Below are 24,224 nucleotides of genomic sequence, written 5' to 3'. Positions count from 1 at the left end.
AACGGCTTCATGTCGGTGCAGAGCAGAAACATAATGTACTCAAGTAAAAATACAGTTTAATATTTTACCTAAATAAAGTATCGGGGTAAAAAGGTCCTTAAATGAAAGGAAGTCCCTAAAACTTCTTTCCAAATTATTACAGTAACGCGAGTAAATGTAACTAGTTCATGGTTTCTGCAGCATCCTAAGAGTGTCAATAAATGAAAACCTAGAGGTAAATTATTTTCATTTATAAATAGTGAATATTTGTGATCCAATCAGTTTAACTGGTTAGTTTCTAGTTTAGCTGGTTCGGGTGGTGTTCTGAACTCTGTGGTCAGCAGGTTCAATAAGGTTCTGCTGATTTATTAGTTCCTCCAGGGGGCGGTAGAGCGTAAAGAGCTCCTTCCAAACCTCCAAAGAAGAATGGGAACTTTGCCTCAGTTCAGCCGGTCCTGGAACCAGAATCCCGACCCAGATTGGCCCAGACAAGAGTTCTAGATGAAGGCCGTGATTCTCGCCGCGGGATACGGAACCAGACTGCAGCGGGACGTTTCCTCCGACCGCAGCGGCAGGTTCGCTCACCTGGTCGGGGTTCCGAAGCCGCTGCTGCCGGTGGGCCGCAGCCCGCTGATCAGCCGCTGGGTCCGGGCGCTGACCCGGTCTGGAACGGTGGACGGGATCTACGTGGTGGTAGGAACCCAAAAATACTAGAATCATGTTTCAGTAGAGATGATCAAACAGAACCGGTCCAGACAGCCGAATCGAAGGGAATGATCCGGATCCCAATTGGAACCGGTTAATGAACTAGTTGACCCAGAACTATTCCGTCCGTTTGTCAACTCTATGCAACCTTTGACCCCGTCTGGTTAAAAATCAACACAGCCAAACTTGAATTGGACCGTTTTACTTTAAAGGTTATTTGTAAAACTTTTATCCCACTGATTAAAATCTGATACATTTTTATACTGTTTTGGGTTCTTTAGACAGGGCCGGTCCAAGACATATGCAAGCTAAGGGCTTCTGCTTAGGCCCCCGTTACGGGTCTCATTAATGCTTGAATTTTTTATTGAGTGAAAATGCGATTAAATGTGATCTGGTCATTTCAGAACAGATAAAATATTTTTCAACATGTAAACACAACATTTTAAGCTACAATCATTATAAACATTTAGTTTATAACAGATCCAAAAAAAATACTTGTTTAATTGCTGTGCTAAGCTAGCTCACACCTAAAATTTAATTTTTTCCTTGTACTTTAACTGGGATTTGTTCACAAATTCACCTCAGGAGGAAATCTCTGCCCCAAGATTTAACCAGCAACTAGCTTCAACCCTCAAGCTAAATATTTAGCCTAAATATTAAACTCCAATGTATAGTTGGTAAGCTAAATGTTGAGCTTACTAACTATGTTTAGTTTCTGACATTTTAAAAATGAACAAAATGGTGAAAATATGAATTTGGAAGATGGACCTCAGTTTTTTCCTGACAGGCTAAATAACCAAAATTATAGTTACATTTTTGACTAACTATAGAAATGGGAGCCTGTAGCTTTAAGAACTTTCCATTATTTAGTTTTGGTTTATTCTGAATAATTTTGACAGAAATGAACCTGACATGCAGTTTGGAGTGAAACGGGTCAGAATGGAACCAGATTTAAACGTCAGGTGGTTTGTAGCCAGAACTCTGGTGGGTTTTAAATTGGACCGCCTGGTTCTGGTTCTGCTCTTCCTCAGACCAACGCTCTCCACCAGGCTGCATTCGCCGTTTGGGCCACAGAGTTTCCAGAAGTGCAGATTCTCAGCGATGAGACACGAAGCAACGAAGTAAACCGATAAAAACCCATTAGAACCTGCCTGGTTCTGATCCGATCCACATTAACGTGGTCTGTCCGTCCCAGGAGCGGCTCGGCGCCGTCGCCTGCCTGCAGCTGGTGGTGAAGCACTTCGGCATCCAGGACGGCGTGATGGTCATTGGAGGGTGAGGTTCTGGTTGGTCTGGACCCGTAGCGGGTTTCAGGGACTTGATGCCGGTTCTGATGTTTCTGCAGCGACACGCTGTTCAGGGAGGACTTCAGTCTGGCCCGGGTCGCACAGAAGGTTTCTGAGCTGCAGGCAAGGAGCGCCGACAGCTGCCTGCTGCTGTGCTACCGCTGCAGGGACGAAGGTGAGATCACCATCATCATCATCATCGCTGCAGTTAGTGGAAGGACGAACGTTCTCCTGCTGCTCTGCAGAAACCCAGAAGTACGGGATCCTGGAGGTGGATGATGATCTCCGGGTTCTCCGGATGAAGGAGAAGCCGCGGCCTTCAGAGACCAAGTCCAGGAGAGCCGTGAGTCCATCAGGGCGCCCGATGCTAGCTACATGCTAGCTAAGCTAACCACAACAGTCAGTGTCATCACAATAGTTATACCAACACTGGATTTAGCAGAAGCTAATTCTAAATCACAATTCCATTATGCTAATTAGGAAAAGCTAATGCTAAAGCACTAAATCAACATGTTTAGTGGAAACTAATGCTAACATGCTATAAGAACAGTATTTAGCTGGTACTATTTCACAACATTATGAGATTCAGTGGAAGCTAACGCTAAAGACCTGCAGCAACATGTTATTTTGTGGTAAAACGCTATGCTAACATCTTATTTAGCAAAAGCCATCGCTGTCGGGTGATAAACACCATAGTACATTTAACATTTTAGTCCCGTGCTAGCAAGAACACTAAAGCTAAAATTAGCTCCACTATTAGCGCATTAGCAAAGTATTCCCACCGCTGTCTCATAGTTTTTGACCTGTGAATATTAAAAGTATTTCATGTTCTGACATTTCCCAGTGTCCGTGTTTCTACGTGTTCTCCAAGGAGAGTCTTCCTCTGCTGGACGCCTTCCTGGAGGAGAAGAAGGTCAAATTCAACCTGAACGGCGAGTTTTAGTTTCCAGACGTTCAGATTCTCACAGAAACTTTCTGTCATCAGGACGCTCCGATCGAAGAGCGCGACGCTCCGGGGAACTTCGTGTCGTGGCTCATCCCGAGGTAACAGGAAACGCTTCTTCAGCCCCTCAGAGTCCATCCAGCAAGCAGAAAATTATTTCTAACTTTGAAACTCGTTTCTAACTTATCAGGAAGCCGGTTTTCACCCATGAGATCTCCGGACGCTTTGACGTGGGAAACCTGCCGTCTTACCTGGAGTGTGACGTTTACTTCAGCGAGAAGCTTCAGGACGACAAATCGTTCATGGTTTAAAGGAACCAACTTTTAATAGGAAATGATTTTAGAATGATTCAAACAGGAAACCAGAGGCCGTCAGTCATCCGGTCAGGAGCCTCCTGCATTTATCGGACGCCTTCTCCCGCCGGTCCTCCATCTTGGCCACGCGCGAGCCGAACTGCATGGCCCGCTTGGGCAGGACGGCCGATCGGCCCAGGCCCAGCTGCGTGGCCGCCGACCGCAGGAGGAGCTTCTCGCCGACGCCGCGCGGCAGAGACAGGTCGGCCTTCAGCCAGACGGGCAGCGAGCTCAGGTAGCTGACCACGTCCTCGTCCAGGTACGGAAACCTGCAGGGACAAACGGGACGGAAACAAACGCAAACAATGCAGCGGGTCGGATCAGAACCAGTCACACCCGTTTCATTCTGAGCAGCAGAAAAATTAATCAGATTTTAGTAAAAACATTTATTTCCTTTCGCTCCCATTCTGACTGTCACGGTTTAATCTGCCAATGTTCGTCTGTCATCAAATGGATGAAAATTTACCAATAAAAGGATTTTAAAAATCTACTTTTTTTTAAATTATTTTCAGAAAAAGTCTCAATAAAAAACAAGATGTTTTTTTTTTTTTAATTAAAAAAAACTTTTGCTAGTTTTTGTTCTGCATGATGGAATGGAAAAAAAAAAAACACTTCATTTTTTATAAAATGAGGAAAAAAATCTAAAAACCGACAGCAATGTGTCATTAAAATGAGTTTGAAATAAAGTTTTTTTTTATATATTTCTAATATTCAGTCTGGAATATTTTCACCTTTTGCCATATAATTTAATAATTGCATATTTTAACATGTTTCTAATATTGCATACAAAAAGGTTGTTAAATTAAAAACACTGACCATCTTTTTATCTGATTAGTCTTCAGACTAATCAATCATCAAAATGAGAGGTTAATCACCAGATTAATCGATTAATCAGAGTAATTTGATGATTGTCAGATTTATTGATTTCTAAAATAATCTTTAGCTGCTCTGTTTGGTTCCGTTTGATCAGCTGATCAAAAACCTGATTTTTTATTTTTTCCCAAACTAAACTGGTCTGGAATCTTCAACCTGCAGCATCAGCGATGTTTGCCTGCATAAACCTCAACATTTCAGCTTCATTTCCTAACAAAAAGAAAAATCCGTATTTTTTCGTTAAATCTTAATTTTTCCACCAGATTTTTATAAAAGTTATTTCCGGTCTTCTGGCTCCGCCTACCTGGCCTCCTTCCCGTGGTCTCCCACCACTCGGTCGTCCCGGCCCAGGTTCCTGGAGGAGATCCGGCCCAGCTCCATGCTCAGCTCCTCCAGCAGTCCCCGGAGTCCCGCCGTCTGGAACCGGACTCTGTGGCGGGAGTAACCGGCCAGCTGCTCATCCGCTCCGATCCCGGTCAGGACCACCTGCCGGGCGGAATCACATTTTTACCGCGTGGCTCGTTAAATTACCGCTCACTGTGAACGGTTTTCACGCATGCGCAGAAGAAGAACGCAAACGTCACACAGCAGATTTAATTAACTAACAAACACACTAGCGGAACAAGTCAGCGTCGGGCCGGGTGCGGGGCCAATGACCGGGCCCCTCACGTGTATCACCTGCTGATTAACGCTGGCTCTGATTGGCTAGAATGTGATGATTTAGATGATTAATCAAAGAATAAACTAATAAACAATAAACCATAAAACCTAATCAGTCTAATGTTTTTCTTAAATCTGAAGAATAAGGAACAAAAATCTGGATCTGCAGGTTGAACCTTGAAGAAAACAGGACATTGTTCTCGGCTAGGGCTGAAACGATTCCTCGAATGATTCGAGTACCTCGATTACTAAAATTCCTCGAGGAAAATTTACCTGCCTCGAAGCTTCGTTAATTTATGTTTTATTAGTTAGCGCGCCGTGTTCCGGCCGGGACTTAATTTGCGTTGCGCGGAGCTCTCACTTCCGCCTCTGAGTTGTTGACAAAAGCTAAGTCTCAGCGGCATAAAGTCCAATCTTCAAGATTGGCCCGTGGGGATTTTATTGATTGATGATAATGCCCGACTTTTTATCGTTTTTGGGGAACCAATAAGCATCCTTAAAATGACTGGGGAATGCCTGGAGTACGGCAGCATTTCTCCTCCGGGGCTGCTGGTTGAAAGCGAACGGCGGGAAGAGCGCTGAGGTGAGCGGATAGCCTGAACAGGGCGGGCGGCTGAGTAGCTGATGCTTACCGTGTAAATGTAGCTTTACCGACGAACCGCACAATAAATTTCATATCCCGGTCTGAAGAAACGGGTGGCGGAGCGCATCGTACATGGCTGGTAGATGAGTTTCTGAGTGTGACCAGTGAAGGTGTCGTAAATATCCCGTATTGCTTCCCCCCGTGTTCGTCCCCCGGTCTAACGGTTCGTCAGTCCGCTGGTCTATTTCCTCCCCTCCACCCCATCTTACGTTCGTTCATTCGCCCTCTCCTCCCACTCCAGGCGGCATTTCCCGTATTTTCAAACCCAAAGCGTGACAGGTTAGGTGGCAAGGTGAGTTTAATTAATCTATTAAACTCACTGAAGATGAATACATAAACTAAAAGCTGGATTGTAGACATTTTTTATAAGCATATTTGTGAGCCTGCCTCTTTGTTATTAAATTCAATATAATTTCAGATTTTTCTATAACTTTTCTTCTGGTTAACTTAGAAAGTGAGATATTATTGTTACAGGTTAGTTTTCTAAACTACAAAAAAGCAACTGTTAGGGATGCTCAAATATGAAAAATTGGACTGATATTGATATCTGATAGTAACACCGGTATTATGCCAGATTTACCAATATTTCATTTTATAATTTTTTTTAAATCCGATTACTCGATTACTAAAATATTCGTTTACAACAGCCCTATTCTCGGCTACAGAAGGTGAAAGGTCACCTTGGCTGAGGAGGTGAAGGGTCTGGGCCCGCCATCCTCCATGACGTTCCCTGCGCCCCTGGCAGCGAACCAGACGGCGCAGCCGATGCTGTCATCCAGCACCGAGTCCAGCGGAAGCACCAGGTGCCGGATCCGCTGCCGTCGTGCCTCCTGCAGTTCCTCCGGCGTCACGTTGATCTCCACGAAGTTCCAGCGCCGCTCAGGATTCAGGCTGCGCAGTTCCTCCAGACCGGCCCTTCCCGTCAGTCGGTCTGGAACGTCAAAGGGGCTGAAGGTTCGGCGAGCAGTCAGGTCGCTGTTCGGGGAATCCTTGTTCCGCTTCTTGTTGTGGTTCTTTGGCTCCTGGAGTCTGAAGGCGACGTTCAGCAGGTCGATGGGATGCTGAGCGGGAACATGGCGGTCGGCCAGAGCAGCCAGGATCATGGAGTCGATTCCTCCGGAGAAAAGAACAGCAACGCTGGCGGAACCGGCCAGAGGAGGCGGAGCCTGAACTCGTCTCCGCACCGCCTCGCTCAGGACTCGGATCAGACGTTTCGCCTCATCCGGGCGCGTGCTTCCTGCCAGCAGCTCCTCCAGCTCCTGGCCCAACAGCCGGCACTCGGTTAGCGGGTCAGGGCTGGAGGCTGGAAGTGACTCGTTCAGAGGAGGAACTGGGGCGGACAGAACGAGCCCAGCCGGGTTCATCACCGCCAGGCAGTAGATGGGAAGGGATTCCAGGCTGGTGGAGGGAATATCAGGATGATCCCAGGGAAAAATCTCCAATGAAACAGAACCGGATCGAGCAAACTCCTTCAGGTCGACCCTGAACACGCCGGCGGCCGGGACTTCGTGCCACCTCCGCGGGTCGGAGGCCGGACTGTGCGCCGCCACTGAGGTCAGGGTCATTGTTCCCGCCGCGAAACTCCACAGTAAGCTCCGCCTGCCGAAGAAGTCCCGGCCGAACCAGAGGCACTCCGCCGCCCTCTGGTGGTAAACGAAGGCCCAGGGCCCGCGGACCGCTGACAGGACCGACAGGATCTCAGCGCCGGTTCCACAGGACTGCAGCCGCTGAGAGAGGACGGCGGTGTCGTTCTGGTCTGGATCCACTGGAAGGCCTCCAAAGATCTCCCCGTTCCACAGCAGGACGTTCCCGGCGGCGTCCTGCAGCGGCTGCGGCGTGAGGAGGCCCCGCATGTGGAGAACATGGGCGGAGAGCAGGCACCGATAACTGGAGTCCGTCCCTGTAACTGAGAGGTCCCGGCTGGAGTCCGGTCCTCTCCTCTGCAGAGGTTCCAGGACCGCCTGGTCCCGTTCCTCCGGAGCCGCGGACCGGCTCAGCAGGCAGAAGATCCCACACATGGTGATGACCTCAAAGGTCCTGCTGCTCCTTCTTCATGTAGTCCAACTGCTCTGCAGACAGAACGGACCGGCATCAGAACGACTCCATCAGGGTCAGAAGATACGACCCGGAAAAGAACGACTTACTTTTACAGGAACTCAGAGTCTGACTTCTGTCGGCCAGGAAGAAAACGTTGCTGTTCCTCTGCTGGATGTAAACTTTCTGCAGGAAACAAACGCAAACATCCATCAAAGTCAACAAGAAAACGGATTTTGTCATTTTAAACAATCCAGTCCAGACAAACTGAATGGCTAGAACAGCCGTTTGATAGGAACCCGAATAACAGATTAAAAAACATTAATATTTTGTTGAGCTCATGTCTGTTCATTCACTGAGTTAGCAGCACAAAGGATTCTGGATTTGAAAATGTTTGTTTGCCGAATTTTTTCTGCAACCTACCACTGTAATCTAAACTGAACTGAATTTCAAAGCCAGGTTGTGATTGGTGGAACTACATTTCATGCTAACCCACATGGATCGGTTTCATTCCGCTTTTACCTGAATAATCAGAGAAATACTGATGTATTTAAAGTCAGGGTGTGTTAAAAGCTGCTCACCCTGTTTTTCTTCAGATTAGAAAGCTCGTCCACAATAATCTTCTGCTCCTTCACCTAAAAGATAAAAACAAATTTAAATAAGCAAACTAAAAACACAGCTGATAACAGCTTGTATAAAAGTCATAATATTCATCTAAAACATGTGAAAGCTGCTTATCCTCCTCTATATTAGCGTGTTAGCTGATAGAAACTGGGTTTTTTACGAACCTTTCTGTTCAGTTCCTCCTTCAGCGCTGAATATTTGCTCACATTATCGCTGCTGCCGGAGTTTGTTTGAGACATTTTGTCTAAAACTAAACTAAAACAAGCTATTTGACGGAGCTAGCTAGGAGAGCTAGCAGGTTCATCGCCGGGTTTAGGGTTTGACCCTAAGAGACAGTTTCCGGTTCATGAACGATGAAACGTCGGAATCGCACGTCTACGTCGCCGCCATATTGCGACAGGCAACAAACAAGAAAAATCATGTTGTGTAGTTTATCCAGCCATTATATACTGTTAATTTATTTAAATCCCTTACATGTTTTACTTAATGTGTGCTATTTACATGATTATGATCACATTTTGATGTATTCCGCTGTAATATCTTGTTACATTTACTAAATTAATTTTTTAAAGTTATATAATGAAAATTCAACAGAAAGATTACAATTCCAACAAAAATAATTTCCAAAAAATAGGAATAGGAGCAAAATGTTCACATTATTTTCAAACATAAATGTGACACGTGAAGAGCCGATACATATAATGTGAGCTTCGGTAAAATTATACAGATTTAGTGCACTTTCAAATAAGACTTTTAAAAACAACATTTAAGAATAAAAATTTTAGCAGTATTATCAAATTATTCTTTATTTTCAGAGTAAAAACCAAATCTAATAGTCTGAAAAGCAAATTACTTTTTTTCTAAGTTATGCAAACATTTTTTTAGATATATTGCAAGAGTAAAATTGATGTTCAACTGTTTTGATTTACAAATTACATGAAGTGCATGTTTTTCAGTGTTGAAGAAAGTCTTTGGTTTTTAAAACCGCTTTTACTACTTCTCAATTAATTTCTTCGGTTTTAAGAGAAACTGGACAAGTAATGTATTTCTATTGTTTTGGAGTATGGTTAAAAGAAATTAAGAAAATGATAAACACGGAATTTATTCCCCACACCACCAGGGGGCGATAAAACCGTGTGAAAATAGCTGAAGTGAAGAAGCGCTAGGTGGGAAATGCGCATGTGCAGAAGAATGTTTACACGATAGGAGAGTTTACAAGGACACAACGAGATTCTGTGTTTCTGTGTTGAAAAAGCTGAAGAAAACAGGGATTCGTCTGCGGGTAGAGTTTCGGTAAAATGGCCTGTTTGAGTCCGGTTCTGTCCGGCAGAACCAGGCTGGTCCGATACCTCTCCGGGATCAAGGTGTTGGTCCACAGCATGGCTGCTAGCAGACCGGTCTCTGCAGCTGCTGCCTGCTCCGTAAAGAACTATGATCTGGTCCGAACCAGAACAGCTGGGTCCGACCAGAACCCGGCCGTTCCGGACCGTCACATTTACCTGTGTGATCCAGTGGGTCTGCAGCGCCCCTTGGTGGGAGAAGGAGAGCACAGCAGGAGAAACGGGCTCTCGGGTTTCCAGGTAACTGATGAAGTTCTTCCGTCCGAACCTCCCGGTTCCGACTCCAGGGTGGAGTGTGCCATCCTGTCCTGCCCGGAAGCATTAAGAAGAGACTTCCTGTCCATGTTCCCGGAGGCTCCGGAGTCCGACATGACGGTCATCACGGTGACCCAGAAAACCCGGAGCGACATGACGTCATGGAGCGACGCAGTGGAGCACGAGCGGGAGGAGAAGCTGGAGACGTTCATCCACGGTGCGCGGGAGATCTGCGGGGCCCTGCAGGCCGACGGCTTCTGGGCTGACTTCATCGACCCGTCCTCCGGCCTGGCCTTCTTCGGCTCCTACACCAACAACACGCTGTTTGAAACGGATGAGCGCTACGCCCAACTGGGCTTCAGCATCGAGGACCTGGGCTGCTGCCGGGCAGTCCGCCATTCGCTCTGGGGGACGCACGTCTTTGTCGGGACGATTTTCACCAGCGCCACGGCCGGAGCTTCCGTCCTGGAGAAGCTGCTCAGCATCTAAACACAGCAGACAGAACAACTGATTCTTTCAACTTTTTCACTTCATGAACGTCCGAAATGTTGACAAACTTAAATAAAATAGTTTTCATTAAGAGAAAAGTAAAGAAACAGTTAATTTTTGGAAAATATGATTGTCAAAAGGTGCCATAATTCAATGAATGGTAGCAATCACTAGTTTGACAGTATCTCAAGTATTTACAGCAAAAAAACTGATAAATTATTGTGTTTCTCAGCCATATTGTCCACCTCTATATACTGGACTATACTTTTTAGAATAAATTCCTGACCTGTTTTAAATCGTTATGAAAATGTTTGCCCTTCTGGCACTTCAAAGTCAGGTAGTTAAGTGGCTGCTTGAGGCCTCCGTGCCACCAGGGGGCCCCAAGAGCAGAAAGATAGCGTGATGAAAGTATGTTTAAAATAACATTGGATAATACCAACTAAATGCCATTACTCATGGAAAAACTATTTCTATATTGTTTTTATAGTTACATGAATAATGTTTAATTTGTTGATGGCTGCTGGTGGGGAAATATGACATATCAAAGTTGTTTGCTGTAAGTTCAGTGTTTATCAGCTGATGTGACTTTCAAATAGTTAAAAAAAATACAGCACATTTCAACACCACCAATTCTGCATATCAAAATCTATTTTTTAGTTTGTTTCTCCTCTTAGGTTAAAATAACCATAATAACACTGATGTGATGTAAGCTAATTACAATGATGCTAATGAGCGTTAGCTTAGGAAGGATGAAGCATCTGGTGTCGGTACGGTACCCCTGAGATGAAAATCAGCTTAGGGACCCAGAAAGGTTTGGACCGGCCCTGGACAATTGGCCAGAAGCTGTAATCTGGACCCAAACATCTCTACTAGAAGATGTAGAGATGGTTTGACCCGGCCCAGCTGGCGCACTGCCGGACCAGCTGCAGCGGGTATCGATCCGGACCAGCTGGTATCGATCCGGACCAGCTGGTATCGATCCGGACCAGCTGGTATCGATCCGGACCAGCTGTCAGGTGTTTGCTGTCTGTGTCCCTGGAAGACTCTCCGTCATGTTGGGACCGGCGGCCTCAGACGGTGACCTTTGATGTTTATTGTTGTGAAGCAGATCAAAGTCTTAAAGACCGCAGCGCCGCAGTTTCAGAACCATCAGAACCAGCACCGCTCTGAGGAAACAGCAGATTATTTACCTACTCTGACAAAACGCCGTTAGCATTAGCTGTAAAAAGCTCGGCCATCTCGTGAAGAATAGCTGAAAATCCTCCAGCATCGCTGCTTTATCCTCGCCCCGGCAGCGCAAGGCCGCAGCGGGACAGTCATTCATATTTTTATCCATCCGGGATAAAATTAGCCCAGGTAAACACAGTTTGTTGTGCAGCAAAAGGAGGCAGACATACCTGCTGCTGAAAATAACAGAGCAGCCGTCTGACCGCTGATGACAGCCAGCTGAGCCCGGCGGGCTGACACACCGACCCACTAATCTGGTTCCGCTCCAGCGGCTCTCTGCTCTGTTTGGGCCCTGAATACATCACAAAGACTCACCTGAGCCCATTGTTACCGCTGCGCCCAAAATACCCGCTTATTCCAGTTCTGCTCCCTCACGGCATGAGACAGCACCCAGAGAGGACAACCCCAGCTTTTATTCTGAAAATCCGAATTAAGCAACCAGAATCAGCTCGGTTCGGTCCAGTAGAATCTTTAGAGCTAATCTGGTTTTCCAGATCTGAACTGGAGAGTTCCTGTAAAATCTGGCAGGTCAAAAAACATAAAGGTGTGTTTTTTAATCCACTTTAAACCAAATTCTATAGAAAGTCTGGTTCGGCTGATGAGGTGTGAATGCTAAATGACCTCTGACCTCTGGTCCTCCAAACCTCGGTCTGGGTGAACTCTGGTTCGGTTTGAATGCATATGTGAACTCCAAGCAGACCAGAGACCAAACCAAGAAGTGGACTATAGCGCAGGGCATTCTGGGTAAATACAACCACAACAAACGTGCTATCCTAGCGATCACAGGAGAAATGGCTCCTGGTCTTTAGCTAAAGACTAAATCTATCTACCGATCGGCGTTTTATCATTAGCATAACGAATATTTACAGTTAGCACTTTAGCATTAGCAGAACTAATGTCTCTGATGAGTGCTTTAGAGTTAGCACAGCTACCTTTTTAGTGGTGTCCACTGTTGAATTCTGTCTAAAAGAAACTGATAAAATCTCTTTTCTTCTCCAAACGAATAAATACAACATCTAGAGTCATATCGACCCATAAAAACAATTTAGTGTACAACAAGTTTTAGGTGGAACCCATGAGTTTTCTGGAACAGCTGCTCAGTTTGTCTGTTTAATCTGAACCTCACAGAAGCTTCATGCTTCCTCTGATCGTCGGATGGAGATAAAGTCCAGATTTATTTTTGGGACTTTTGATCAGATTCAATGAAAGAAATGGGAAAAAGTCGTGAACAAAGAAAAACTTTGAAAGATATTCAGAAATCCTGGAGATTCACCACCAGTGGCCACTTTATTAGGTACACAGTACTCTTCTGTTTGACTGAGCCCAGGTTTCAGGTGTCACTCTGCAGATCCACCTTGTCTAAATATTGATCATCTCCGTCTCTGAACAGCCTGAGGTGAGCCAGAAAATCATGTAATGAACTGAAGCGATCTGCATCCCGGTGAACCTCGGCCAGTTCACTCTGACTCTCTGCTGTAAAGTTTAAACCTGAACTTTCTGCATGTTTTCTCTGTGAACCTGGAGCCTCTGACCTCCCTCAGGTCCTTCAGGTCAGAACAGGTTCATCTGCGCTCTGATTGGGATCTGAAGCATGTAGACACACTTTTCAGTTCTTCATTGTTTCTTCTGAAGCAAATAAAGAAGTTTGCAAAATGCAAGACATTAAAAATTGAATGTTTTTTGATGCATGAAGTTAAACTGGACTCTCATCCTGCAGATGAAGTGGGAATGTGAGGCTCCGCCCCCTCCTTTGTTTGTGCCAGAGGGAGAAGTGAAACAGGCCAGAGAGCATTTTTGTTTCTTTCACAACATGCCTGGTCGGTCCTCTGAATCTGGACGGATCATTCTGGAATCCTTCAGCTCTAAAACAACATCAGCTCAGAAACACAACGCTACTGGGATTAGTGGCAATTATTCATCCCTGCAGATCCAAAAACATCTCCATGAACAATAAAGCCCAGAGAAACCAGAGAGGCCTCCAGCTGATCAGATCCGCCTCAGTGTTTGTTACCTGATGGAGCTGCAGCCCGTAATTACACCTCTGCTCCGCTCTGTTGACAAACCGGAGAAATGCAAGTCATCCATGGAAACCGAACCTGCACTTCTCCTTCCTGCAGCTGCTTTATGTTAGCAATGTTTAAAATGTCCAAATCCTTCAAAGGTTTCTGCAGCTTCCTGTGGAACAAAGCAGATCAATAAAAATATATAGATTAACTGGAATCTGTTAATGCAAATTCCTGTTAGTTAGATTTAATTCAATTAATGAAATTGTACAGTATAGAACAATACACTGTATAAATATGCAGAAACTAGAACAACAGTTAAACTTCATCTTTAAGAAAACACAAAAAAATCACTAAATAATTCACAGGAGAGAAGTCAAAGTTTTATTAGAAGACAATAAAAATATTTACAGAAGAAATAACTAAAAAAAAGCAAAGACAGAAATAATCTAAAGTCTGGATCCAATGAACAATCAGCAGATGAAAACATTCTGACATGAAATAAATAGCCTACTTCATTCTTTTATGGACTAACTTGTATATTAGTTTTGGTAATATGAAACTATATATTTAATTTATTGTAGTTATTCATTTTTAAAATGTTTTTATCACAGTTTTTATTGCTTTTAATCCAATTAGTTGGTATTTTATATGGTCCAAAAATCTAATAAAATTATGTTTTGTCTTCTTTACAGAATAGTTTGAAACATGAGCCATGGCAGCGCTGACGACGCAGAGCGTCACTTTCTCTAAAAGTCATGCAGTTTTCTAAAAAAATGTTTGCAGCTGCAGCAGATGTGCAGTTTTAAACTTTTTCTAGAGAAACTTTCCAGAAACTGGAGACGGATCGTCTGCAGAACCTGAACAAAGAAACAAAAAGACAATATTTCTCTAATTCACAGAAAAACTAAACTTTCCTCTGAAGGGCCTCCAGTTCTGGAAGCTCATTAATTATTGGCACAACGTCAGAGATGAAGTTACCTCTTTAATATTTAAGGAGTGTTGAGGTTTTGCTGCACAGCTTCCTGGAAGCCCAGACGTCCTGCTGCATGTTGTCCTGAAGGCCTCTGAGCGGCCTAGTGACCTCTGACCTCTCTGGAGAACATCATGTAGATTGTATATTAATGCTAATCTATGATCCACGTACATTTTTGAGCATTTGCATATTTTTAAATTTAGTTTTAAAACATGTTAAAAAAAGTATTAAGATGTAATTTTTTTGTTTTGCTTTTAGCTAAACATGGAAAATGTTTAATTAAATTTTTAAATCAAAAATTCAACTTGATCAGTTTCTCACAAGTTACCAAAACAGAAACCAGATAAAATGGATGAAAATATTTTTTTTCTGCAGCTTTCTCACACACTCCGGCCGTTCTGGAGGCTGAGGTCCGAGTTTCCACTGCAGAGATGTTTCAGATTAATTTTCTGTCCTGGAATACAGAAGTTATGACTTTGAATTACAAATGGAAACACACAGTTCATTTTGTCCAAAATCTGTCAAGTCATTGTGTTGTTCTGTTTTTCCTGTTTCCAATGCTGCAGCTGCTGCAGCACCACCAGCACCAGCAGCTGCTGCAGCACCACCAGCACCCACCAGCACCAGCAGCTGCTGCAGCACCACCAGCACCAGCAGCAGCAGCAGCAGCAGCAGCTGCAGCACGGTCCTCCATGCTGATGCTACTGTTCCAGAACTTCCCAGGAACCAGCAGGGTTTGAGCCTGGCTTATTCCTGAACATGACCAGGACTGTTCAGTTAACAAAGTTAGAATCTGATGCTATGAGTTTAATCTTTGCTTTTTTTGAGCTCAGTTTGTTCACAACTCAGTGATTGTAAGCTTAGCCGTTTGAACTTTAAGCCCAAATTTCCCAAATTCAACCAAATTAATCAATTAAATTGCTGCTAAAGTTCTGAATAGGAAGAGGGCAACCCAATCAAATTCTGTTTCAACCTTTATTCGGCACTGATCACAAAAGTCATTTTGGTCATATATTTCTGGTTCCTCTTGGTAAAAATCATTTATCTATTTGTGAACTGATTTTGACAGATTTGATCCTTTTTAGATGTAAACATGTTGATAATGGAGGCACTTGAAATAAAGAAAAGTCACCAAACATGAAAAGAAAATGACTAAAACCGGTTTTTATCGGAGCTCCAGTCCTCTAACAGCCTTTCGTGAAGGCGCGTTCCGCCATTTTTAACCCTCACTTCTCTGTCGTTCTTCCTTATGAGCGCGTGCGGTGGGGAGTGCACCGCGTTTGTTTGTGCTCCCATGCAAATGGTGACGTCACAGCGTGGGTATATGTAACGGCGGGGACGTAAACAGAGAGCAGCAGAGGAGAGCGGACGGAGCCACGGTCCGAAGCCGGACAGAGAAGCAGCCATTCCCCGTCTGTTCTGGGTCGAACCCATCCGTCAGAACATAAGAACATTTCTTTCCAACTTCAGCTACAGTGTTAGCTAAGTTCGGAAGGGAGAAAAGGGGAGAAACGTCGCGTTTTCTTTTGATTTTTCTGCTTCTTGCTGCCGACGGTTGGACGCAGAGGTAGCAGAGGGTCCGCTCCTTTCCAGCACAAAAGAAGGAAAATCAGGCTGTTTAAAACGCTTTAAAATGGAAACTACTGCACCCAAGAAGGCGACATGCACCGGTGAGATGTTATTTATACAACGATATTTGTGTAATTACCCAGGGGCAATAATAATAATAATAATAATAATAATAATAATAATAATAATAACAATAATAATAATAATATCTCTTCAGAATCCATCAGACATTTCTTCACTTCAGCCAAGTTTCTTATTTACATGGGCCATGCACTGTCAACATGGGTGAGTAGAGCTGAAATATTACCTGTAAATATGATTCATTTATTATATTTTATTATATTTATTATATTTTCATATATTCATTTATTATAATAAACCAAATATTTTGGCAGTTTGGTTCACCTGAAAGAGAAATATCTGTTCTCCTTGTTTGTGTAGTTTCCAAATCTGTCTAATTATAGAAAATAAAAAATGTGGTATTCTTTATCATATTATCTAAAAGAAAAAAACGCTTTAAATATGTCTATAAATTGATATACATGAAGACTACTTTTTCTTTTATTTTAAATGAACTAGTCATTTAAGGTTTTGTCCTGTTGGTTGTTTTTTGTTCCAAAAAAAAACTATTTTACAGATATTTTTTGCTTCTAAAGAATCTTAGATTCAAACAAAACATGAAACTCCTTTTCTTCTGCATTTCATTGGAAAAATAAATGCATCACAGAACAAAACTGTGATTATTGTAGAAAAACAGTTTATGTTTGTAAGTTCTTTATATATTTTCATATCAAGCTTCCTTTATGGAAACGGCCCTGAATAATTTTTTTGAATGTTGTTGAGTTTCCAGATTTGCAGCTAATTACAGCCAGATATGTAAATGTGTTTTATGGAAATGTAAATAAATAAAAAAGTGAGACGGAAAGTAGAAATATGAAATGTCTGGATGTGCGTCTGCTTGCAGGGTGACCGGATGTGGAACTTTGCGGTGGCCGTTTTCCTGGTGGAGCTGTACGGGAACAGCCTGCTGCTCACGGCCGTTTACGGCCTGGTGGTGGCCGGGTCCGTGCTGCTGCTGGGCGCCAACATCGGCAACTGGGTGGACAGGAACCCCCGGCTGAAAGGTCAGTGTCTGAACGCCCAACATGGGTTTGGTCAGGTGTGTTTGGTCTGGTCAGGTGTGTTTGGTTTGGTCAGGTGTGTTTGGTTTGGTCAGGTGTGTTTGGTCTGGTCAGGTGTGTTTGGTCTGGTCAGGTGTGTTTGGTCTGGTCAGGTGTGTTTGGTCTGGTCAGGTGTGTTTGGTCTGGTCAGGTGTGTTTGGGTCGGAGCGTTTTGCCCGGTCCGGTCTGACGTGGCCCCGGTGTTTCCACAGTGGCCCAGACGTCGCTGCTGGTCCAGAATAGTTGCGTCATCACCTGCGGCGTTCTGCTGATGCTGGTTTTCCACTTCAAGGCCCAGCTGGTGGAGCTCTACAATGGCTGGATTCTGGTAAGATCCACTGGAAACAGTTTATCAATCAGCAATAAATCAATTCATCACATGATAAAATAAAAACTCAATCATTTCTATTTGCATGATTTACCGTTTTCTCTTTCTACCACAAACTGGATGATAAAAGTTTTCGGTCTGAAGTTTTGGTCTCAGTTTTGTTTCCAGTCATTTCATAATTCATTTGTTGTTTCTGTTGTTTGTTTATTTATTAAAGTGTTTATTATTTGAAGATGGCCTCAAAACAACATAATCGTTTATTGCAGCTAACTTTATCATGACAGGCCTAGTTAATGACCGCAAACCTAGAAACAGGACGGAACCTAGAAACTGAAAAGTGTGGCGGGTGGTCCGGTTGTTTGGTTTGGAGCTGCAGGCGTGCCGACTCGGCAGGCCGGCCCGGGTCAGGACAAAGGCGTTCTGTCTGCCGTGTGTGTGTGTGTGTGTGTGTGTGTGTGTGTGTGTGTGTGTGTGTGTGTGTGAGTGTGTGTGTGTGTGTGTGTGTGTGTGTGTGTGTGTGTGTGTGTGAGTGTGTGGGAGGGGGACGCTGAGTGAAGCTGCAGTGTCCAGTTGAAGGCCACCCAGTCAGCATGTTGCCCAGTCAGCAGGTTGCTCATGTGACTGAAAACGGAGGAAAATCCTTCCCTGATCCGCCTGCTGACAGATTCCTGTTGCCATGCCGACCGGAGCAGCTGAGCCCTAAACTTGTTTTACAACGTGTCAGTTTGAGTCGTTAAGACGCCTTTATTACGGCGCAGCTGACCTGCAGCGTTCGCCTTCTGCTACCTGCTAATTATTTACAGACAATTATAGATTTTTTCCCCAAAAAAAGAAATCGATTCTGGTCGGTTTGCATAACCTGGCAGGAGAGCAGAACTCGACCTTTGAGTTTAGTTTCTTTTTGTCAAAAATATTTGCTTTGACTGGCAGAACTTTCAGGTCCTGAACGAAAGTTTCCTTCAAAATACACGATAAAGGAGTGAATGATAATAATATTCAATTATTTAACAAATTTAGTTTAAAAAGCTGCTCCAGTTCTTTCATTTACAGTTTAAAAATCAGCATTTTTATTTACAAACATTTAAATATTTACTCATATTCAGTTAAAGTAAATCCCAGCAAATTGGGCGGAGCCAAGAGAGACATGGCCAAATGGGCCAAAAAATAAAAATAATAAAAGAAATAAACTCCATTACTTTAAACTTTGTGGAAAAATGTAATGACTTCTTATCAAAAAACTTTTTTCTGTTGTTCGGAAATAAGAATTTAACTGTTTAGGCGCCGTTTGACCAACAGAGGGCAGCACTGAGATGCTTTTAGGCAAAACGACGCAGAAGAAAAGTTTTACGCAAAAATGTTAAAATCTGCACAGAAACATGAAGACAGAGCCGTAATCAAATACTCAGCAATTATTTCATGTTAAGTTTTATAAAATGAGTTAAAACTGGATTTCTACCTGATTTGCTTTTCTAAACAACAAATTGTTGATTTTGATATTTAAAAAAGAGTTAAATTATTTATTTGCATTTTTAATGTTTTTCCAATATTATATAAAAAGGTTTAAGAAGTGAAATAAAAAATGTGCAGAATGTGTTTTTTTAATCTGATTAATCGTCATAAAAATCCATTAATTGACAGAATCAATAGACTAAATGATTAGTTGTCATAATTGATTAGTCTTTAGAATATTTAGTTGTCAGAATAATCTGTAAAATTGATTAATCGTGTTAAAATACTGGTTGGTTGCGTTCTGTTGTGCATTTCCGTGTTGGCTTAACGTCCTCCTCATGTGATCACATCCTTCCTTCAAACATCCCACAATCCTTCACTGCATCATCATCACATGACCAACAGAACCACATGACCAGGCGCCTCCTGAAACACAACGATGGTTTTTAATATCAGTTTTACTCGTCAGACGACATGTTAATGCAGAAGTTTGTAGTTTTGTTGCATTTAATGAATGTAGGAAAAATCAGCTTTGTCAGGATTGAACCGCAGTCAGAGGAGTTCAGGGGTTAAATCCTGGTGTGTTTCTCCTGCAGACCGTCTGCTACATCCTGGTCATCAGCATCGCCAACGTGGCCAACCTGGCCAGCACGGCCACCTCCATCACCATCCAGAGGGACTGGGTGGTGGTGGTGGCCGGCCAGGACAGCAGCAGCCTGGCCGGTGAGTTTCCGCTCGTATCTCTGAGTGTCAGACTTTGGACCGCCGCGCTGCTGACTCGCTCTCATTGCTTTATGTCCTCCTGATTGTTCTGAGCTATTTAAGAGATTTGCTGCGGTGAACCCGCTGACCCAATGGCGTTTCCCCTCCCGCAGACATGAACGCCACGGTGCGGATCATCGACCAGCTCACCAACATCCTGGCGCCCATGCTGGTGGGCCAGATCATGGCGTTCGGCTCGCACTTCGTGGGCTGCGGCTTCATCTCCGGCTGGAACCTGGCCTCCATGTGCGTGGAGTACGGCCTGCTGTGGAAGGTTTACCAGAAGACGCCGGCGCTCGCCCTGAAGGCCGGACACAAGGAGCCGCAGCACGAACTCAAGCAGCTCAGCCCCCACAAAGGTACCGGCGGCCTGACCTCGGACCCCACACACACACACACACACACACACACACACACACACACACACACACACACACACACACACACACACACACACACACACACACACACACTTCCTGCTCGACCACTTCGTCCCATTCATGCAGTTTGCTGTGGAGTTCTACAGCCAGACTGAGAAAAATGATTTGATTATGAGGAAAAGGCGAAAATACAAGAAAAGATCAGGAATCAGAGAGAGCAGAGAAAATGTCTGATTCTTATCGAAGCTCTTTCTTCTGGTAGTATTAAGCCTTTATTGTCATAATTTAAACTTGTGATGCTGATCCAAAGCTTCCTGTTTCCCTGACAGACTGTGAGAACGGCCAGAGTCCTGAGGAATCGTCTCAGCCGCTGATGGACGCCGTGGCGCCCGGCGCCGCGGAGCCCGGCGAGGCGGCGGGCTGCTGCGGCGCGGCGAGCCAGCCGCTGCGGACCTTCAGGGCCGGCTGGGTGGCCTACTACAAGCAGGACATCTTCCTGGCCGGCATGTCGCTGGCCTTCCTCTACATGACGGTGCTGGGCTTCGACTGCATCACCACGGGCTTCGCCTACACACAGGGCCTCAACGGCTCCATCCTCAGCCTGCTGATGGGCGCCTCCGCCATCTCCGGCATCTGCGGCACCGTGGCCTTCACTTGGATCCGCAAGAAGTGCGGCCTGATCCGGACGGGCTTCATCTCCGGCACGGCGCAGCTCTGCTGCCTCCTGCTGTGCGTCTTCTCTGTCTTCGCCCCCGGAAGCCCCTTCGACCTGAGCGTGTCGCCCTTCCAGGACCTGTACGCCCACCTGATGGGGGAGCAGAGCCTGCCGGAGGCCGAGCACAGCCTGGGCGCCGCCTTCAGCACCAACGCCACCACGCCGCCGCCGCCGGCCCACGAGCCGCCGCCGCTGCAGTCCTACATGTCCGTCAGCCTGCTGTTCGCTGGCGTCATCGCCGCGAGAGTCGGTGAGCAGATCCCCGTTCCCTCATCCTTTCTTCACTTTCTCCTGCTAAGCTGCCAGACTTCCTTTAATCTCTGCTAATCCCAGTCTCTCTGTGGACTCCGGCTGGCGACCTTTGACCCAGTCCTCAGTGGGTCCTGGAGCAAAAAAAGCAGCAAAAACAAAAAAACTCCTTATTTTAAGACTAAGAAAAAATACTTTAATTACAAGATTAAAGTCGTAATATGAGAAAAAATGTACAAAATAAAATAATAAGAATGAAATTAGAATAAGAGAATAGTAAAGATTTTAAAGTTGTAATAATACAACAGTAATTTGTTAATAGTCATGATATTACCAGAATAAAGTTGTAATAATTATAGATGTTGAGATTCTAAAGTCAAATCAGTCAGAGATTAATAATCTGATTGTCCTGATAATCTGGAGCTGGTTGGATTCAGTTTGCTGCGTCGGCATGTTTCCTTCCTCTCCTGATAAAGTGAGCGGCCGTTGCCGCGGCGCCGTGGGGTCGGCGTGCCGCGTATCTCCTCCGGATGACGAAGTCATATTTGCAACCTTTGAAGCCAATAATGTTCCAGATGAGCCACTGCAGAGTGAAGTGGCTTTAATGAGGCAGTAAACTAACTGCTGCTTCCTCTGCCCTGCAGGTCTGTGGTCCTTTGACCTCACCGTGACCCAGCTCATCCAGGAGAACGTGATCGAGTCGGAGCGCGGCGTGATCAACGGCGTCCAGAACTCCATGAACTACCTCCTCGACCTGCTGCACTTCATCATGGTGATCCTGGCGCCCAACCCCGAGGCCTTCGGCCTGCTCGTCATCATCTCCGTGTCCTTCGTGGCCATGGGTCACGCCATGTACTTCCGCTTCGCCTTCAAGAGCCTGGGCAGCCGCCTCTTCCTGTGCTGCTCGCCGGAGCAGAAGGCGGAGACGGACGCCTCGCCCCCCACCACCGTGTAGAGCCGCCATTACAGAGACTGTGACCCAGCCGGACCGCCCTGCCTCTCATTCACCCAACTAACACCAACGCTTGTAGCTGTTAGCGTCCTGATGCTGGATAGACGGGTTAGCGTCACAGAAAACTAGCTTGTAGCTTTAGCTAAGACGGGGTTTGCTTATTAACACATAGTTTAGTCGAGGCTCCGCCTCCTCCATTCGACCCGAGGTATGACGTCCTCCCGTTGGCCGGCCGTACGCGGCGGCGGCGGACGGTCAGGGAAGCGGGCGATGGGGCGCGGGTTGAACGCCTCTCGCCGGTGCTGCGGAGACGCCTCCTACTTAACCAAACTCTCTGGCCTCTTAAAGGGTCCGACTATATTTATTCACTAACTTTATCAGCAGTATTGTGTTTTTCTTGTGCCAAACAAGAACTCGCGCACCGCAATAATAGCTCTTAGTTACCAAAGTCTCTGGTGGAAAAGGAAGTGAGGGAAGCCAGGTCTCTGCAGTACGTCTCCGCGCCTGCGGGTGGCAGCACCACCGCAGGCAGGCTGAGCTTTCTCCCATTAGAAGAGAAGAAAATCGTCTTTTCAGGTAGTTTGCAATAATGTTTCAGTTCTTCAGTGATTTCTGTTGTGATTGTCGTTACTCAGGCACTTTATGTGATTGACGTTTGTCATTCCACTCTGATCATCGGGCACTCGTTCAGTTTTTTAGTTTCTTTTTGCACAAAGTTGAAGCCCCGCCCACTAACCACGGTCTGCCCTCAGTCACGAGTCGTCTGCGGTGGAAGACAACAAAGGCACATATTATAAACACTTAGCAGCGCGTTCGCCAGGAGAAACTGCCAGATCCTCAAATTACAAACGTCTCCATCAGCCACACTGACCAGCCGCCACTTCCTGTCGCTGAAGCTTCATGTCAGACAGATTCGTCGTTCTTTGTTTTCCTGAACTTGGTTTTAAGAAATGGTCTTCAGAAAAGACTCAACAGTTTTCTTTGGACTTTGGCTGTTGATAATTTGTTGCAGTTCACAGAGTTTTCCTTTAGCCTGAAGCTAGAAACAGCTCAGGCTGTCGTTCACACCTGGAGGCCGTAGTCCCGCTCTGATGACCTTTGCCTCATGTCAAAGGTCATCCTTTATTGGTCTCAAGGCCGCTAGAGCCAATAACACCTTTTTTTTAAAAAAAGACCCTCATGGAGATGAACAGAAGAAAATTCAACCTGTATGATTCAGTTATAATCCTCAGCCAGAGTCCAAAAAACCCAAAAGCTTCAGAAAGCCTGAAGAACTATTGATCAAGACCAAAATAAGCTGCTGATCAAGTCAAACTTAGAATCTTTGGACCCAAAATGCTTTTCATTTTGGGTCCAAACAGATCAAGTTCTTTTAAATTTTAGATGGTCTTGAGTAAAACTCTGCAGACTTTCTGGAGGTTTTTCTTTCTTTGGACCTGTGCTGCTGTTTCAGCTGAGCATGAGGCCAACCTCAACATTCTGGCTCCAACAGAACCTGAACAAATGTTTTTACTGGGACTTTATTTGAGTTCTGGGATGAAAATAAGTAAAAAAGCAAAGAAAGTCCAATGAAAACTCCAGAAAGTCTTTAGAACCGTGAGTGTAGACTGGTTTAAAAGATGACAGCAGAGGTAAAATATGAAGAATTTGTGGCAGAATCGGAACCTTTTCTAGTTAAATCTGGTCAGAATAATCCAGATTATTGTGGTTTTGGGCGATGCGGGTCGATATAAGCTACAGAGCAAATCAAGACGAATGAATATTTAACCCCAAAGGTCTGAACAGTTCTTTACCTTATAAATAAAACTTTATAGCTTTATCCGCTTCCTGTCTGTGTCTGAACGCCTTACTGGAAACCTGCCGACCGCCGCGTAACGCACACAGAACCGAACCGGGTCATCAGAACCGGCCCGGAGCGGAGCAGAACCGAGGGAGTCCTAGTCAGGATTATCACTCACTAACTCCATGTTAACATCAGGTCTGAGTCGACTTTAGCTTAGAGGAATAGAAATAAATATGAACCGTTTGTTTTTTAACTGTTTTTATATCTTGTCGTTTCTGTGCTAATTTTGTGCTTTTATTGCATTTTATTTGAAAACACCTGCTCTAATCTCCTTTACTTTAAATGTATGTGTGTGTGTGTTGTATATAAACATACAGTATTGTAGTTTTTTAGTTAAGAGCGTGAAATCATAAAGGAATCAGGTTTGTGTAAAAATCACACTCCAGTAGATGAAGAGGTTCAGAAATAAAGAACTGGATGAAAACCA

The 24,224-nt window shown here is 44.7% G+C and overlaps 4 protein-coding genes and 1 pseudogene across 4 annotated transcripts; 3 read left to right on the top strand and 2 right to left on the bottom strand.

The window, feature by feature from the left end:
• Window positions 1–28: 28 nt before the first annotated feature.
• LOC106927515 (uncharacterized) lies at window positions 29–3,756 on the top strand. The gene is made up of 8 exons (XM_015003150.2): window positions 29–672; window positions 1,716–1,805; window positions 1,880–1,959; window positions 2,030–2,145; window positions 2,216–2,313; window positions 2,815–2,883; window positions 2,956–3,014; window positions 3,104–3,756. Exons 1-8 carry the CDS (start codon window positions 481–483, stop codon window positions 3,222–3,224), a joined length of 825 nt encoding a protein of 274 aa, XP_014858636.2. The 5' UTR covers window positions 29–480; the 3' UTR covers window positions 3,225–3,756.
• asnsd1 (asparagine synthetase domain containing 1) lies at window positions 3,213–7,460 on the bottom strand. The gene is made up of 3 exons (XM_015003149.2): window positions 6,123–7,460; window positions 4,444–4,625; window positions 3,213–3,535 (listed from the first exon to the last, which is right to left on the bottom strand). The coding sequence occupies exons 1-3, from the start codon at window positions 7,458–7,460 to the stop codon at window positions 3,289–3,291; spliced, it is 1,767 nt and encodes a 588-aa protein (XP_014858635.2). The 3' UTR covers window positions 3,213–3,288.
• asdurf (ASNSD1 upstream open reading frame) lies at window positions 7,373–8,449 on the bottom strand. The gene is made up of 4 exons (XM_015003148.2): window positions 8,265–8,449; window positions 8,058–8,111; window positions 7,587–7,662; window positions 7,373–7,511 (listed from the first exon to the last, which is right to left on the bottom strand). The coding sequence occupies exons 1-4, from the start codon at window positions 8,337–8,339 to the stop codon at window positions 7,471–7,473; spliced, it is 246 nt and encodes an 81-aa protein (XP_014858634.2). The 5' UTR covers window positions 8,340–8,449; the 3' UTR covers window positions 7,373–7,470.
• An 800-nt stretch (window positions 8,450–9,249) lies between these two features.
• LOC106927517 (cobalamin trafficking protein CblD pseudogene) lies at window positions 9,250–10,814 on the top strand (annotated as a pseudogene).
• A 4,890-nt stretch (window positions 10,815–15,704) lies between these two features.
• Window positions 15,705–24,224, top strand: slc40a1 (solute carrier family 40 member 1). Its single transcript, XM_015003145.2, has 8 exons — window positions 15,705–16,060; window positions 16,177–16,244; window positions 16,924–17,083; window positions 17,332–17,447; window positions 19,493–19,619; window positions 19,772–20,017; window positions 20,368–21,003; window positions 21,647–24,224. The coding sequence occupies exons 1-8, from the start codon at window positions 16,024–16,026 to the stop codon at window positions 21,955–21,957; spliced, it is 1,701 nt and encodes a 566-aa protein (XP_014858631.1). The 5' UTR covers window positions 15,705–16,023; the 3' UTR covers window positions 21,958–24,224.

Source organism: Poecilia mexicana, unplaced genomic scaffold (genome assembly GCF_051168715.1).
Source record: "Poecilia mexicana isolate PSO_F unplaced genomic scaffold, ASM5116871v1 scaffold_2, whole genome shotgun sequence".
Lineage (NCBI taxonomy): Eukaryota > Metazoa > Chordata > Actinopteri > Cyprinodontiformes > Poeciliidae > Poecilia > Poecilia mexicana.
Note: the sequence above shows the minus strand (reverse complement) of the source record. Positions and strands in the feature narration are given on the sequence as shown.

Bases quoted from the DNA above. Each gene is read 5' to 3' on its own strand.
- LOC106927515 (XM_015003150.2), top strand. From the start codon at position 481: ATGAAGGCCGTGATTCTCGCCGCGGGATACGGAACCAGACTGCAGCGG. The intron at 673-1,715 runs GTAGGAACCCAA...GCTCTTCCTCAG, and splicing joins TGGACGGGATCTACGTGGTG to ACCAACGCTCTCCACCAGGC. The intron at 1,806-1,879 runs GTAAACCGATAA...TGTCCGTCCCAG, and splicing joins ATGAGACACGAAGCAACGAA to GAGCGGCTCGGCGCCGTCGC.
- asnsd1 (XM_015003149.2), bottom strand. From the start codon at position 7,460: ATGTGTGGGATCTTCTGCCTGCTGAGCCGGTCCGCGGCTCCGGAGGAA. The intron at 4,626-6,122 runs GTGACCTTTCAC...TCCGCCCGGCAG, and splicing joins CCTTCACCTCCTCAGCCAAG to GTGGTCCTGACCGGGATCGG. The intron at 3,536-4,443 runs GTAGGCGGAGCC...TTGTCCCTGCAG, and splicing joins GACCACGGGAAGGAGGCCAG to GTTTCCGTACCTGGACGAGG.
- asdurf (XM_015003148.2), bottom strand. From the start codon at position 8,339: ATGTCTCAAACAAACTCCGGCAGCAGCGATAATGTGAGCAAATATTCA. The intron at 8,112-8,264 runs GTTCGTAAAAAA...TTTATCTTTTAG, and splicing joins AGGAGGAACTGAACAGAAAG to GTGAAGGAGCAGAAGATTAT. The intron at 7,512-7,586 runs GTAAGTCGTTCT...TTCTGTCTGCAG, and splicing joins GACTCTGAGTTCCTGTAAAA to AGCAGTTGGACTACATGAAG.
- slc40a1 (XM_015003145.2), top strand. From the start codon at position 16,024: ATGGAAACTACTGCACCCAAGAAGGCGACATGCACCG. The intron at 16,061-16,176 runs GTGAGATGTTAT...ATATCTCTTCAG, and splicing joins CAAGAAGGCGACATGCACCG to AATCCATCAGACATTTCTTC. The intron at 20,018-20,367 runs GTACCGGCGGCC...TTTCCCTGACAG, and splicing joins GCAGCTCAGCCCCCACAAAG to ACTGTGAGAACGGCCAGAGT.